The 17,748-nt window shown below is 34.5% G+C and overlaps 1 protein-coding gene across 3 annotated transcripts in view; it reads right to left on the bottom strand.

The window, feature by feature from the left end:
* Positions 1-17,748, bottom strand: part of LOC149804769 (centrosomal protein 128-like) — a 198,288-nt gene that overhangs the window by 161,400 nt on the left and 19,140 nt on the right. For 2 of the 3 annotated variants that reach the window (XM_089944256.1, XM_089944273.1), the window contains exons 3-8: positions 17,134-17,220; positions 11,177-11,254; positions 8,203-8,384; positions 7,663-7,735; positions 6,830-6,943; positions 4,864-4,983 (exon numbers count right to left, since the gene is read on the bottom strand). In XM_089944256.1, coding sequence (XP_089800382.1) covers positions 4,864-4,983; positions 6,830-6,943; positions 7,663-7,735; positions 8,203-8,384; positions 11,177-11,254; positions 17,134-17,220 — 654 coding nt within the window. The remainder of the gene's footprint in view (positions 1-4,863; positions 4,984-6,829; positions 6,944-7,662; positions 7,736-8,202; positions 8,385-11,176; positions 11,255-17,133; positions 17,221-17,748) is intronic. The other variant, XM_089944264.1, reaches the window with a different exon arrangement.

Raw genomic sequence — 17,748 nt, 5'->3', positions numbered from 1 at the left:
ACTTTACATGAATTTAATAGTAATCAGTGTTTGTAACCTGCTTTGTCCATCATGTTTTTAAACTGAATTTAAAATAATTGAAAGATTTATCTTATTAATGGAGAAAACCCATGTGATGCTGAGCACTTACAAATTATGTACCAGCTCAGTATACTGAACTGGTACAACTGGCACAGAAATAGTTCATGTGCAACCCGATACAAATAAAAACAAAGGTTTAGCATAAAATGGGCTCACCTATGACCTATTTAAATATGCATCCCTTTTGTATTCCTCTCACCTCTTATCTTTTCTTAAAAAAAATTAAGATACAAAAATTTATAGTTTGTTCCACACAGATCACAAATGATAATGATATCCTCCATCTGTTTCTCATTGAATTTTCATTTCAGCCTTTTGAAATGTAGCTAAAATTACTGAATTTGTTTCATACATAAATGAATTAAACATAATCCATACTGACATGCAGTGCAACACCATTCATAATCCATACTGACATGCAGTGCAACACCATTCATAATCCATACTGACATGCAGTGCAACACCATTCATAATCCATACTGATATGCAGTGCAACACCATTCGTTTGATGCATGCTGAAAAATACTGATCTGTGTACATGTAATCCTACATGTTTGTCCTGAGCTCTGGAAGTCATTTTCGATATTGCAAAGAAATCAAAGGAAGGCAACTGCTGAATTATGGCAGTGTAGGAAAGCTAATCAGTCCTTCATAAACTGATAAATTCTTCCACAGGTTATAGTACCACTGAAGAATTTAATGCAAACAGATCACCCTGTCACAGCATGTAATGAATGGCAAGTGTTATGCTGTTTGTCGCTACATGTAGTGCTGAAATAGTTCATGTGCAAAGCAAATCACACACTTTTACATATATTAAAAGACAATGACATCAAAATTCACTGAGCTACAGACATGGATATCATTAGCAAAGCTGCATGGAACAAGCTGTAACATTAATTCTTAACAATAATTTCAGCACCAACACAGGTGGAGGAAAAGTTACACAAAAATCAACCATGATGTTACATGTGTTAAAACTATACATTTTAGTCAAGGCTGTAATAGGGACCATATATAACTTTTAATATTTGTATGATTTCATTTTTGCAAAGTGTGAGAAATTCACAATTGTTTAAAACATTTGGCTATAACAATGCTCCTAAAACCAGTTTATAAGGACTGAGTTTAGAAATAACAGGTTAGTCAAATATCACAGATATAATGATGCATCAAGACCAAGTTATAATCAACTGGTTAATGTTAGTCAAACATCACACAAAGAATGATGATGCAACAAAGAACTCCTTCATCAATAACCCATTATTTAAATATGGGATTGATTGGTAATTAAAAAATAATCTATACTACTGTTTAACAGAATTGAGTATGACTTACTTTACGATTTTTTGCTACTGCTTGTGATAACTGCAAGATATACATTTGAAATAGAGCACAGTGCCTTCTCTTTCCTTTTAGTGATAAATTTCATGAAAATGACCTACTGGACAAGAGTCAATTCAGATGTACACAAGTTACTGCTGAGAAACAATTTTAGGAATTGTCATGTAAACAGACTGTGTGTGTGTGTGTCTGTACAATTCAAAAGATTTCTAATATAGTCTCCATTAACCCTTTTTACCTCATGGAGTGTATGGCTTTTTAGCCCTTCGATATACATGTAGCAAAGTTACCCAGTGCAGTGCGCTATAAACAGAACACCTGTTACCTTTTTGACTCTATGTACATGGGCCTGCCTGTTAACTGTTAAGCAGTGTAGTGCATGTTACGTTTGACAGCAATTTTAACCATTTTACATATTTAGTACACATCTATTATGTATGGAAAAATTTAAGAGTAAAGTCTGACCGTTATAGCTGTTTAATTATTTTTTATGGAAGAATTTTGTATGTGCTTTAAAATCTTGAGAGAACTCATTCACCGTCAAGTCAGTGAAACCGCGTGAACTGTAGCTGCCATTTCTCATACTCGAAATTTACATGTTCTTTGTCTGCGACTACATCACTAAGTCATCTGAATCTGATAATTTATAAAAACTAATTGCTGCCTACATCAATATCAGAGCCTTTACTTAAGTTACTGAAGCTTTCATAGTTGCGATTCTCATCGTGAAAACTCAGTAAGTACTGAACAAAATCCATGACCTCCATTTTGGAGAGTGGAGAATGTGAACCAGTTACTTTAAATAGCGGATTTCGACCAGAGCATAAACAGCAACCACGTGATCTGATGTAATGGTCATTCACAGCAATGAATGTTGCATCTAATAGGGGTTTTCCCCAAAGGTGGCGCTACGAAAACCCACTCAAAATGGCTGATAATTACAGCAGGTGTCAAAAGACTCTTCCATGACAATGGTGAAGAGGAGTCAAAAGGCACTTGTATGCGAATCGGGTATAGGCATTAAAATGCGCTTTTATGTGAATGGAGTTGAGGCGTCCAAAGGCGCTTGCATAAGGAAAAGGGTTAATGACATCTGATGTCAATACATGAGTGAAACAGCATAAATATATAAGTACATTTATATGAATGCATATAGAAGCTAATGATATGCCAGTAACAGTCTGGCATAAAGCATTACATGTGTTACAATGCATGATATAAATGAACAATGGGATGATAACGTTACTGATAATTTTACCGAATCCTCAAAATGACCTTTGACCTTTCAGAGTAATGAGATATAAAATACTGTTTCAAAGGCAAACAGAAATTATACATGTGCTTGAGATTAGCAGTGTATCAGCAAGTATGCATGTTGCATAGCTATTTTTAAGTATGCATTTTGCATACCTATTTGTAAGTGTGCATTTTGCATACCAATTTGTGAGCATGCATTTGCATACCTATTTGTAAGAGTGCATTCTACACACCTATTTTAAGAGCACATTTTATATACCAATGTCTAAGTGTGCATTCTGCATAACAATGTGTAAGTGTGCATTTTGCATACCAATGTGTAAGTGTGCGTACTGCAAACATATTTGTAAGTGTGCATTCTGCATACCAATGTGTAAGTGTGCATTTTGCATATCAATGTGTAAGTGTGCATTTTGCATAACAATGTGTAAGTGTACATACTGCAAACATATTTGTAAGTGTGCATTCTGCATACCTATTTGTAAGTGTGCATTTTGCATACCAATGTATAAGTGTGCATTTTGCATACCAATGTGTAAGTGTACATACTGCAAACATATCTGTAAGTGTGCATTCTGCATACCAATGTGTACGTGTGCATACTGCAAACATATTTGTAAGTGTGCATTTTGCATACCAATGTGTAAGTGTGCATTTTGCATACCAATGTGTGCATTTTGCATACCAATGTGTAAGTGTGCATTTTGCATACCAATGTGTAAGTGTACATACTGCAAACATATTTGTAAGTGTGCATTCTGCATACCAATGTGTAAGTGTGCATTCTGCATACCTATTTGTAAGTGTGCATTCTGCATACCAATGTGTAAGTGTGCATTTTGCATACCAATTTGTGAGCGTGCATTTTGCATACCTATTTGTAAGTTCATTTCATACAAATCTGTAAGAGTGCATTCTGCATACCTATTTTAATAGCACATTCTGTATGCCAATGTGTAAGTGTGCATTCTGCATACCAATGTGTAAGTGTGCATTTTGCATACCAATGTGTAAGTGTGCATTTTGCATACCAATGTGTAAGTGTACATACTGCAAACATATTTGTAAGTGTTCATTATAAGTGTGTATAAATATTATTGAAATATTACACATAACACCTGGAGATGAAGGATTTAGCCAAAGTAAATGCAGCATAAAAACTCAGACCAGTTCTGACATCAAAATTCACTCATTACTGATGTAAAAACTAAACTTTATAAAGTTGATCTTTAGATTCGTACATTATCTACTTATGCATGATGTATGTCCAACAGTGAACTATGCAGACCTTGTCTGTTTTAAGCAACTTGATTATAATACTTGCAAATGTTGAATTCATGCTCATTTCAAGAAATGTTTTGCCAAAATATCAACTGAATACACAATCAATAATTATATTATTAAGCCCCACCTTCATTTTTTTAAAAACAAATCCATCCTACAGTAAGAATTTCCCCATATATTTTGCATTCTAGAACAGAGCCTGTAGACCAGGGTGTATGCAGGTTTTCTCTCTAAGAATTTTATGTGAGGAGCACAGACTCCTGACCTGACAAGTTCACATTAGCTTAAGAAATAGAGGCTGAAGAAGCTGGCATACATATCCATAAAACAAAACATGGTAATATTATTTTTTCCAAAGCAGCAAAATACAAATCCAAGATCATTTTTTAAAATCTGGCTTATTGAAGGTTTTTATATAAGTTGTCTGTTTACTTCTGATGGACAGAAGACTCAACCAAAAAATTTTAAAACAATTATCTTGTACTGAAGATGTAATCCACATAATATTTTACAGTTGTATCATCCAAAGCAAAGATTTTGATTCTGTTGTCGTTGTAGGGTTTAACGCCATTTTTCAGCACAAGATAGGCCAGAGTAGGAAGAACCCTGGAAAACCCCAGGAAGAACCACTGACCCATGAAAAACTACTGGCAAGCATTCTCATGAATCCACATTAGCCGAACCTAAGACTTGAACCCATGCAGACAGAGGTAAGATGGCAGTGATTCGTTATGGTGAGACCTTTAGATCATTTGGCCATTTGGGGCACAGATTTTGATTTTAATGTTTTCATTATTATCAATCAATGTCATACACAAATATATCTAAGCTGTGGATTTTTAAATGAAAAATAGATAGTGTTATCTCCAGATGCTACAAGCTGTATTGTGGTCATACTGAATGTGAGGCAAAATGTTCCCGCACCCTGTGTCGCTGTGTCTCATTCTGGAGATATGTTGATTTCATCCTTTCCTCCACAGCTGCCTGAGATGAATGAAGTTGGTGCTGGTGTAAGGCCTGAAAGTCACACACAGTGAACCTAATCATTAGGCTGGTAAAATTCATATAAGACATGTCAAATTAATATTAGACTGCAAATTATTTTATACAGATCAAATTAATATCAGACTAGGTTCAATAAATATTTGAATGAACATCGTTAAAAACTGACAGAGTATGATACTGTATATGTATATATATATATATATATATATATATATATCAACACACCCCAGAAATCATCCTACTCTCTAGGGCAATAATGAATTTCTTAGTTGGCTGATGTTTGACTGGGCATAACAAGCATCTGACTAAGCATGACAAAATCTGACTGGGCATAGCAAACACCTGACAGGGAATAGAAAATATCTGACTAGACATAACATGTCTGACTATGCATGACAAATAGCTTCCAACAGCTCATAGCTTTTCTTAGTGCCACAGAGAAAGATACTGGCTATATTCCAGTCAAAGAAACTATAGTGATGGGAGGCAATGTACTAAAGCAACACTCGCTCAATGGGATAGCAACAGACTGCATTAATTTTATTTTGATTTGCTGTCAAAATCAAAATTATTATGGCTTAAAAGAAAGGAGGGAGAGACAAAAATCATAATCCTGGGACAGTTCATGTAGTAATAAATTGTATCTGACTAATAATACTAAACTTGGAAGGTATAATGATCATCTGACTGCGCATGACAAGCATCTGATTAGGCATGGCAAATACCTGACAGGGAATGGCAAATATCTGACTAGGCATAACAAATATCTGACTGGGCATGACAAGCATCTGATTTGGCATGGCAAATATCTGACAGATATGACAAGTCTCTGACTGGGCATGACACGTATCTGATTGGGCACGACAAACACCTGACTGGGAATGGCAAATATCTGACTGGACACGACAATCCTCTGACTGTGACTAGACATGACAAACATTTGAATGCATATGACAAATATATGGCAAATGTCTGACTGGGAATGACAAACTAGTGACTGGGCATGGGCATGATGAACATCTGATTGGGCATGTTCAACATTATAATGATGAAACTAAACTCAAACAGGAAAAATCAACATAAACACTTACTGTATCACAGCACTTAAGATATGGCATCTAACATAAACATTACTTTATCACTGCACTTAAGATATGGCATCTAACATATACACTTACTATATCACTGCACTTAGGATATGGCATCTAACATATACACTTACTTTATCACTGCACTTAAGATAATGCATCTAACATAAACACTTACTTTATCACTACACTTAGGATATGGCATCTAACATAAACATTACTTTATCACTGCACTTAATATATGGCATCTAACATATAAACTTACTTTATCACTGCACTTAAGATAATGTACCTAACATATATACACTTACTTTATCACTACACTTAGGATATGGCATCTAACATAAACATTACTTTATCACTGCACCTAATATATGGCATCTAACATATAAACTTACTTTATCACTGCACTTAATATATGGCATCTAACAGAAACACTTTATCACTGCACTTAATACATAGCATTTAACATATAAACTGACTTTATCACTGCACTTAAGATATAGCATCTAACATAAACACTTACTTTATCACTGCACTTAACATATGGCATCTAGCACAATTTATTTCTTAACACATGCACACATAATTTAATAAAAATTTTAACTTCTGCCAAAATCTTATGAGAAGAAAAAAAATGAATTATACTGGCATATTTGTCAACTAATAAGATGTTTATGTCCAGATAATGAAACCTTAAAAACTTTTTAGAGAAAAAAATCCAATTTTAGAATAAAAGTATCTTAATGGTGAAAAAGTGATTGATATACATTTCTAAGTTCTGTTGAAAGGTTCATTAGCTCATCATGGCGACTTGATAATGCCCTGTCTGCCTCTAGCTCTCTCTGAATCATCTGAAGACGTTTCTCAACGCGATCTGCCACCTGTTGGTGAACAAAGTAAAACACATATACGAAGTGCAACCTTTACCATCAAAATCCTACTGAAACATGTAATGTGTTTTACCACTACCTAATAACCTTTGCCACCACAATCCTATTGAAACATGTGATTTGTTTTACCGCTACCTAACACAAACTCCAACAGCTGAAGTTTATCAACTTTTACCAAAACCAAACTAAAGTTCTTCACAGACATTGTTTGAAAAGCACTTCATGTGAAATTTACTTACATAATCATACTGTTGGGTAAAAACAAATAAACAAGTTACTGAAAAATAACTTAATCTAACTAGAAACTGATATAACTGTCTCTTCCAGAAAAAATTTTTGCATAAACACCAATTAAACAAACTTGAAAAGTTAAGAAAATGATTATTCATTACAGTTGAGAGTATTATTTCCTTAACTTAACTTCCTCCTCTCTGTCCTGTGTCATTCATGCATTTAGGTTTTGTTCTTTCATTTTATATGCTCCTCACATGGTTAAAGAACCTACTCTGAATTTGGAAAATCCAAAATGTTAAATATAAAATTAAAAAAAACACATTTTCATTCAGCAAAATTAAATAAAAGTTCAATCTGCCCATAAAGTTGTTACTGAACCAATTCAGAAAATCAACAAAAATGTAGAAAAACATACTTCAGACTAAGGTACAAACACACAAACAGACAAACATTCATATACTGAAGTGTTTACTCACAGGATCAGCAGAAGGAAATCTTTTCAAAGTGTCAGATATCTCTCTAATTGTCCTTTTCGTTTCCATATCATTCCTATAAATCAGATGAGAAATTAGACAACTGTTTCATTGTAATAGTTACAGACATCTAACTTTCATTCCAAACATCACTGTATTGTTTATAGTATTTTAGTATTCATTTTTGAGCAACATTTACATGTGCACTGGAAATAATTAGCAAAATATGAACAGATATAGTCTGATCCACATAAAGAATCATAACATCTCCAGAAAAGGGCCGGCTTAGTGAGTGCATCAATAAAAAATACTAATGTGAAGGCTTATCTTGTATTTGACATACAAGCAACACAATTTATATAATAAATAAATAGAATGATTATCCACTTTGTTAATTAAAGTGGAAAGTTCTTATATTTTTATGATGATAACCAAATTTTTAATGGCTCTCCTTTAATAAATTTTTATATTCTACAAGAGCATGGAAATAAGATTCCTTCTCCTAAATAGCACACTTTGTCCTGAGAGTACAGTTATTCTTACCGCTCTCGCCTGTCAACTTCCTGATCCAGACTGTCTTCTAGTCGGAGATGGTCTGCAGACAGATCTCGAACAGTGTGATGGATGTCATGAAGCTCACGGTTCATGTCATCTGCAAATCGCACCATGGACCGCTTACGCCTACGTCGATGCACGGTGGGTGAGGCTTCATATTCACTGTCACTCTATCATCAGAAATAGACCATAAATCAGATATACATAAACATACTAATGCCCTTGACTTCACAGAAAATATAGGTTCTTCTATGAATGCTTATTTCAAAATAAAATTTACAAAACAAGCTAATTTATATATTTCAGCCAATCTTGGTAGAGCATATGACTGAAGTTACTGTATATACTAGCCTGTAAGTAGAGTCCAACTGCAAATGACATAGACCCCATCACATAATATGCCAGAAGATCAGGGTCTGTGTTTTCTGTTCTACTGATAACTCCAGTTAAACTGTACAGACTGAAACCTACTGGCACATTATGCAATGGTAGATCTGGGTCTGTGCAGTTTTCTGTTGGACTCAACCTATTTAATCTGAAGTGAGCACAAATATAAAAATCTTTTATAACAAGACAAAAATCTATTTTTATTCAAAAGCAGTGTCATTATACTATTTTAAGTGCATTTAGATGCCCTTCATATTTAACCCTTTCCCTAATATGATACCATTATTATACTACACATGTATTTAACATATGAAATGGGTTTACAAAAAGTTATACAAGATGGATCAAAATAATGTTACATGAGCTGGGTCTACATAATGTTATGTGAGATAGGTCTCCATAATGTTATAAAAGTCACATCAGTATCTATTGAGACAATGCCACTATTTGTTTTAAAGTCAATCAAGTGACCTATATATATATATATATATATATATATATATATATATATATATATATATTGCTCAGAATGGTAAAACATTTCATCAGTGATGAGGTCTATGTGATGTGTGCCCAGAAATCCTGAACTCAAACATACAGCCCTTATATTAAGTATGATATTTATCTACAGCCCAAATCAGCATAATATTTATCTACAGTCTGAATCAGCATCATATTTATATATAGACTGATTCTGCATCATATTTATTTACAGCCTGATTCAGCATCATATGTATCTACAGCATGAACTGACATCATATTTATCTACAGCCTATATCAGCATCATATTTATCTAACTCAAACATACAGCCCTTTAGGATATACACCTAATATGTCTGCAAAGGATTCACTGTGAAAGATCTATAATTCTAACACAATTATCATAAGTATTAATGAATATCAACATTTCTGGAGACTGGTAATTAGTTAAGGCTTTGATTCAAGAAACAAATTTTTACAATAGGGGACCTGAAAATCATAAAATTCCAAAGGTTGAGTTCAAGCTAATCGGATTAAAATCAGATCTCCACTGTCCTACATGAAGATCTCACAGCAACTGCTTTGAGGTCATATTCTGTGACATGTTATTACCATAACTGCTAATTTTATAAGCCAATCAAACAAAGTCTTATATCCTTGCATTTGGGAGACTAAACAGTATAGCTGAAGAATGTCAATGTGTGCCGAACGATTTGATTCACTTTCAAATTTCTGAAAGCTGATTTTCCATTGGCTAATTCAAAGGTAACCAGAATATGAGTCCTAAGTAGTCACTGTCAGACGTTCACATAGGACAGTGGAGATCTGATTTTGATTAAACTGAGTTTAAGCCCAAGAATTTGTTGTCTTTTTTAACAATCACAAATAATGTTACATCTTAAAGGTCATTTCTGATTGGCTGATAATGGAACTCAAACTAGATCTTAGTTTATGACATCTGAGCGGTGGTCAGCTTTCCCATATAGTAACTCTCCAAGGGTCATGCATTTGTTTTATTATACCTATACTGTATACCAACATTTTGGAGTTTATCTCGCTGTGGTGATGATCAGTGATTGTCATTTTGCTTCTTAATATTGTTCAGTTAAAAGCCTAATAACCAATTCCTTCCTGAATTTTACAATTATTTATCTCAACATTTCTGAAGTTAATCTGTGATATTGAATCAAAACCTTGTTTAAATGGAAAAGACTCAACTTTACTAGGCTTTCATTAACTTTTGATGAAAGATTTGATCCTTTGTTTTGTAAATCAAACTTTCAATATTTCTTAAAACTAATGTCTATGTTTTTCCATCAAAGAAGAGAGCCTGAATCAGCATAATATTTATCTACTGCCTGATCCAGCACCATACTTATCTAAAGCCTAGAATCATGTGTATCTACTGCCTGATCCAGCACCATACATATCTAAAGCCTAGAATCATGTGTATCTACAGTTCGATCCAGCACCACATTTTACTTACAGCCTGATCCAGCATCAAATTTATCTCTAGCATTGAATCAGCATATGTATCTACAGCCTGATCCAACACCCTACTTATCCAAAGCCTAGAATCAGCATCATATGTATCTACAGCCCAATCCAGACCATACTTATCTACAGCCTGATCCAACATAAAATTTATCTTTAGCATTGAATCGGCATATGTATCTACAGCCTGATCCAACACCCTACTTATCTAAAGCCTAGAATTTGCATAATACGTATCTACAGCCTGATTCAGCATCAAATTTATCTCTAGCCTAAAATCAGCATCATAAATATCTACAGCCTGATTCAGTATCAGATTTTTCTACAGCCTGAATCCACATCATATTTACTTACTGCCTGAGCAAGCACCATATTTTCTACAGCCTGCTCCAGCATTTATGTCTACAGCCTGAATCAGCATATTTATCTACAGCCTGAATCAGTATCATATCTATCTACTGCCTGAACTGGCATCATATTTATCGAAAGCCTGAAATGGCATCATATTTATCAATAGCCTGAATTGGCATCATCTTTCTCTAACATTCTGTCAGTTTAAATTGTTCACTGAATTCCTGTACAACATTTGGCAATCACTTACCCCATAGTCTCTTTGTCCTGGACTGTGTAATCTCTCTTCTCTCAACCTCTCATGGGTTCTACCTACCTCTTCTCTTAGCTAAAGGGGACATAAAATAACAATATCAGTGCAACAATAAACTGCAACTCCAGTCTGGTGCAAAACAAAACTAGATTTGTGTTTGTAAAAAAATGCATGCACCCACTGCAAACAAAATATTAAAAAAAATTCAAAGCTTTTGGCAAAAATTTGATAAATTGCAACAATGACATGAAAGCCTAAACAAGTGGAACACAAATGCATACAAATATGTCTACTAAATTTAGTGTGTCAATGTTTAGGTTTTTTCGGGTATAATAAACCTTAAAAATTTCCTGTAATTGTTTCAAAATAAAATAAGATCATTTACAAATACAAATACCAAATTTCATTTGTATACCTTAAATGGTTTTTGCTTAATTACGCTAAATTGTTTTATCAAAAATGCCAAAAAGCGTTCAATCATTTACAAATAGATAAACCTTATTGACCATGATACTCACATATACTATAATATGCTTACACTGAGCTTTGTGGTCCTGTGTGGACATAACATCCATGTCTTAATATGCCCACACCCAGCCTTTTAGTCCTGTGGGACATAATACCCACATGTCTTAATTAGTCTATGTCCAGATTTTTTTTTCCTTATGGGACATAATACCCACATATCTTAATCAGCCTACACCCAGATTTTTAGTCATAACTGGACTTAAAACCCACATGTCTTAAGCAGCCTACATCCAGTTTTATTGCCTTTTGGGACATAATACCCTTGTCTTAATCAGAATACATCGGATTTTTAGTGCTTATTGGACATCATACTCACATCTTAATGAGCCTACATACAGATTTTTAGTCCTTATGGGACATCATACCCACATGTCTTAAGCAGCCTACATCCAGTTTTATTGCCTTTTGGGACATAATACCCTTGTCTTAATCAGAATACATCGGATTTTTAGTCCTTATGGGACATCATACTCACATCTTAATGAGCCTACATACAGACTTTTAGTCCTTATGGGACTTAATACCCACATGTCCTCATGAGCCTACATCCAGACTTTTAGTCCTTATGGGACATTAGACCCACATGCCTTCATAAGCCTACATCCAGACTTTTAGTCCTTATGGGACATTAGACCCACATGCCTTCATAAGCCTACATCCAGAGTTTTATCCCTTATGGGACATTAGACCCACATGTCTTAATGAGCCTACATCTGGATTTTCAGTCCTTATGGGACTTAATACCCACATGTCTAAATGTCATCATGAACCTTCATCCAGATTTGTATTCCTTATGGGACTTAATACCCACATGTCTTAATGAGCCTACATCTAGATTTTCAGTCCTTATGGGACTTAATACCCACATGTCTAAATGTCATCATGAACCTTCATCCAGATTTGTATTCCTTATGGGACTTAATACCCACATGTCTTAATGAGCCTACATCTGGATTTTCAGTCCTTATGGGACTTAATACCCACATGTCTAAATGTCATCATGAACCTTCATCCAGATTTGTATTCCCTATGGGACTTAATACCCACGTGTCTTAATCAGCCTATACCTATCCCTTAAGTCACAACTTGTTTAAAGAATTTCACTACTGTTATAGGAACTTACCACAATGCATGCTTGGTGCCTCATTAACAATGAACCTTTATGGTCTAAATAAATCTCAAAAATGGATCTGACATGGGTTTTATATGGTATGACCATATGAAAGAATGCAGCTTCTAAGCATCCCTGAACATAGACAAACGGAACAAGCCAACACACACACACACACAGATGACACTAACATAATTCATGACATCATCAGAGCAAGCTTATCATTATGAAATTTGCTCAGTTAAGAAATTTGTGTTTTTGTATGAGAACAATGCAGGTTTTATGTCAAACACAGTATAAAGTGCCTATATTGTCTACTTTGGGTGGTAGTTATTAATCCTGATAGGAAGTTCTGTCCCAAAAGAGTTCAAGTTCAAAAAGTTTAAATATGTATTTAAAAAAATGAAATATTACAGTAATGCCCTGAAGATCTAGTAAGATCGTCTGCTTAGGACAAATATAAAGTGTGCAACATTTTGTGACTCAAAGATGATTAACTTTGAATACTGTCCTGTTTGATATCTTAGTGAGGCTATAACTATTACATATTACTTACACTATCGAATATGCCCTATATGATATCTCAGCAAGGAATAATCATTATATACACCATTCAATATGCCCTATATGATATCTCTGTGAGGGCATAATGATTATACAGACTATTGAATATGCCCTGTTTGATATATTAATGAGGGCATAACCATTACATATACAGAATATGCCCTTTTTGATATCTCAGAATGGGCATAACCATTATATACACTACTGAATATTCAATTTGATATCTCAGCAAGGGCATGATCATTGCATACACTACTGAATAATGCTTACAGTACTGAGTACACATAAGCCCTGTTTTATATCTCAGCAAGGGCATAATCATTGCATACACTATTGAATAATGCTTGCAGTACTGAGTACACATAAACCCTGTTTTATATCTCAGCAAGGGCATAATCATTGCATACACTAGTGAATAATGCTTACAGTACTGAGTATACATAAACCCTGTTTTATATCTCAGCAAGGGCATAATCATTGCATACACTAGTGAATAATGCTTACAGTACTGAGTACACATAAGCCATATTTTATATCTCAGCAAGGGAATAATCACTGCATACACTACTGAATAATGCTTACAGTACTGAGTACACATAAGCCCTGTTTTATATCTCAGCAAGGGAATAATCACTGCATACACTACTGAATAATGCTTGCAGTACTGAGTACACATAAACCCTGTTTTATATCTCAGCAAGGGCATGATCATTACATACACTATGATGATGCATGATTTTATTAGGCTTTGCTGGAGACCTAAACTGACAACACAGCACCTACAGTGCTGATTACTAAAATTCTAGCTTGCCAACACCACGAACATCATCATCATTATCAACTATGTACTAATCGCTTGTCTACACTTCTTTCATCATCATCCCCATCATCATTATCAGTGGTGGATCCAGGGGGATAGAGGGTGTTGGTTTGTGGAGTCAGCATGCACCCCACTAAAAATATGTGCAAAACAACTGGAATGTTTCCAAGAGCAAAATTTCTTTACAACAGATTGTTAAATTATATTCTGGAAATTCTTAAAATTCACAAGTTACCAGCAACTTCACACCCAACCACCCAGCTACCACAAGGGATTTGGTCCCATGGACTCTTCACTTACTTATTTACACCCCCTACTAAATGATCTTTCTGGATCTGCCCCTGATCATTATCATCAAATACGTATTGATACAGAGTTTAATTACAAGAGAAGAGAGTAAGGCCTTCTTAGTTCTTCCACTGAAGATCATTTTCCATCCACACCGAAAACTACCATACAAAACTTGACCACAACCAAGAAACAAGTGATGTTTAATGCCGGGAGACTCAAGTTTGGAAACTATATCTATGCTGGTTGAAAATCTTATTTTTATTTATTTATTTTTTAAATTTTAACAACAAAACTACAGTTGTTTTGTTAATTATCATACCTTTAAAGGAAGATCTAATTTGTTCAGTCCAGTGTAACAGTAAAAATCAACAGGTAGGAGGGGAAAGAATTTTTTTATAAAAATTGTAAATAATAAAAAAAATGGATAGATCAATTAATCATATAATAAATTTCACCTCTGAGGTTTTAGTGTTTTTTGAATAGACAGTTGTTCATGTCCAACAATGAAACTGGTAGCTAGAAACTGGATGGATCTTCAAAAAGACTAGAGACTTGAGTTGTATATATTTCGATGCTGTCGATCAATATCCATGACAAGTCATTTTAAGTAGGTGGCTATACCAAGAGAACAATGATTTTCGACAGTAACGAGATTTCTTTCTTAAACATTTAAGCTCCTCCAATATAGTATCTGTGGTTTTCGTAACACATTACAGCTGCAGTCAAAAAAATTTAATCTTAGAGCTTTAATTCTGGAACATTAGGTAGTCAAAGAGTATTATCATTTAGACCCATTCCAAACTTAAGACAAACAAACATCTTCAGAGATGCTGCCAGGATCATTTTTATCTAAACGGGGGAGCTCCCCCTTTGTTACCAACATAAGGGGGGGGGATGAACAATCACAGTTCAATATTTAACAAATACTTAAATAACCACCTCTCTTTTTTCCTGCTTCACTCTATCAGAGTTCTATCGAAATCAAGTACAAATGTCACATCAATCTGAATAAGCATTAATCTTTTGATTGTTTCTGAGCTCAATCTGTGCCTTATCTGCATATGAATAGTTTTATGCCAAGATCCCCTTTCACAGTCTGCTGTCTGAAGAGGCGTATACATGGCTAGCTTATCCAGCCTGAACTAGAAGGAAACTCTTCTTTATGGTTGTTATGTACACTTTTCCATAGCTCATAAGTAGTGTGTGTATGTATGTATACATGTATGTATGTATGTATGTATGTATGTATGTATGTATGTATGTATGTATGTATCTATGTAGTTGTGTAGGTGTGTGTGTAGGTGTGTGTGTATGTATGTATGTACGTATCTATATGTGTGTATGCATGTGTGTAGGTGTGTGTGTATGTATGTATGTGTGTGAATACATGCATGCATGTATGTATGTGTGTAGGTGTATGTATGTATGTATGTATGTATGTGTGTGTGCATGTGTGTGTGTGCATGTATGTATGTATGTAGGTAGGTATGTATGTTGCAGTGCTTTATAACAAAAGGTTTTAATTTTTTTCACTGACATAAGCTCTGCCAAAGACTGACTTTCTTGAATCAGTGCTTTGCTGAACACTATATTTCATATCTGTTCACAATGGGGTTTTATAGTCCATCAATGTCATGGTCAGCTTGTTCAGACAGAGGTATTTGGATCAAATATATATACTGAGTTTTTAATTTCTTTCTAGATTACTATTCAATTTATCTTAACCCTTTGAGGGCTATACAGTTTATAGCACAAGACCCCACATGACTTAGTTGTTTGAGAAAAGAAAGGAAAATCAAACTCTACTTTTAAGCAACCTATATTTTAATTAGGCTTTGTTTTCTGCCTTTTCCACATTTAGTTTTGAAGTACAGCTGATAGGGTCAAGGGGGTTGACCAGCATGCCATGTATTTTTGTCCATCCAGCATGTAAGTCGTACTCATACCGTCATCATTTAAAAATTTACAAAATCACGTACTGGTATTTTCAGTAACTTTCCCAGCTCCATTGATGTACTGCAAAATTGTAATCATTGTCATCATCGCTATCATCAGTCAGTAATTGCCAAATGAACTCATCATCCGAAGATCAACCATACTGCATGTCAGCAATATTTTGTTTTCTAGGTAGAAGTATTTGTAAAACTTCCTTGATACAAGGTTCAAACTATAAAAGAATGCTTGTTGCAGGGTCCCATATGCCAACCAGATTTAGTTTAGCAACCAATGAGGTCAAATTGAAGAACCCAGACGTGTTAACCATTAGGCAGATGTTGCTATAAACACTATGCCACCTTTACTGGTAATGGAGCTTCTGTCATGACAAGCACCTTAACAACTAGCAGCCAACTAAAACTTGTATACTGTGCTGAGTATATTTTTATATGTATGACTTGAAACTAATTTGAAGGAGTTCTCATGCCTGGCAGCATCTCTTGAATAATCATGTCCTCCAAAGTTGAAAATCCCATATATTGGGTATATTTTATTCCTAAAGAGGCAATATATCTAAAAAATACAAACTAGTCTCTACAATGCCCCTTCCAATGTTCAGATGAACGTTGAGTCCCAAAACCCATGTACTGCACTATATGGAAAACCTATAGCAAGACACAAGAGTTGTAGGAATGACATACATACCCGATCAACAGCTGATCTCCTGTCTCGTCCCACATCACGATATTCATCCAGCATCCGATCCAAGCTGCGGAGGTTGCGAGTTGTTCCCTGTAAGGAAATATACAATGTTAATAGTTTTTTATTTGTCATAAACTTTCGTAACTATTGCCCAAGACATCTTAAGGTTAATATTCTTTTAAATATATGGACTACTTCCATGAACTTTTTAATGATATCCTGAAGCTGTTATCTCTGGAAAATAAAAGAAGTTGGATGAATCAATATAAACTGTCAATTTCAAATTAAAGGACATATTTCGACTATTAGGTTGATTATACAGCACATAAATAAAACCACAAACATATTTTATTTGCAGCCAGTGGAAAGAACAAGTTTGATATAGCATCAGAAAACACTAAAGCAATCAGAACATATTCATGTGCCATTTCAAACAAATTCTTCGAAGAATGTGGGTTTTGTATTTTTTTCACCATACATTATCTTTTACACTTTCCAAATATTTTAGTCATGCAGTGTGAATGCAATTGTAAAAACAAAATTGGGATATATAAATTTAAAAACAAACTGGGATATACAAAAAAGGCTAATCCAGTGTACCTCTGAAAAATAAGACAA

This window comes from Sinohyriopsis cumingii, chromosome 2 (assembly GCF_028554795.1).
Source record: "Sinohyriopsis cumingii isolate HCF-2022 chromosome 2, ASM2855479v2, whole genome shotgun sequence".
NCBI classification, from domain to species: Eukaryota; Metazoa; Mollusca; class Bivalvia; order Unionida; family Unionidae; genus Sinohyriopsis; species Sinohyriopsis cumingii.
This window is presented reverse-complemented; position numbering and strand designations above follow the sequence as displayed.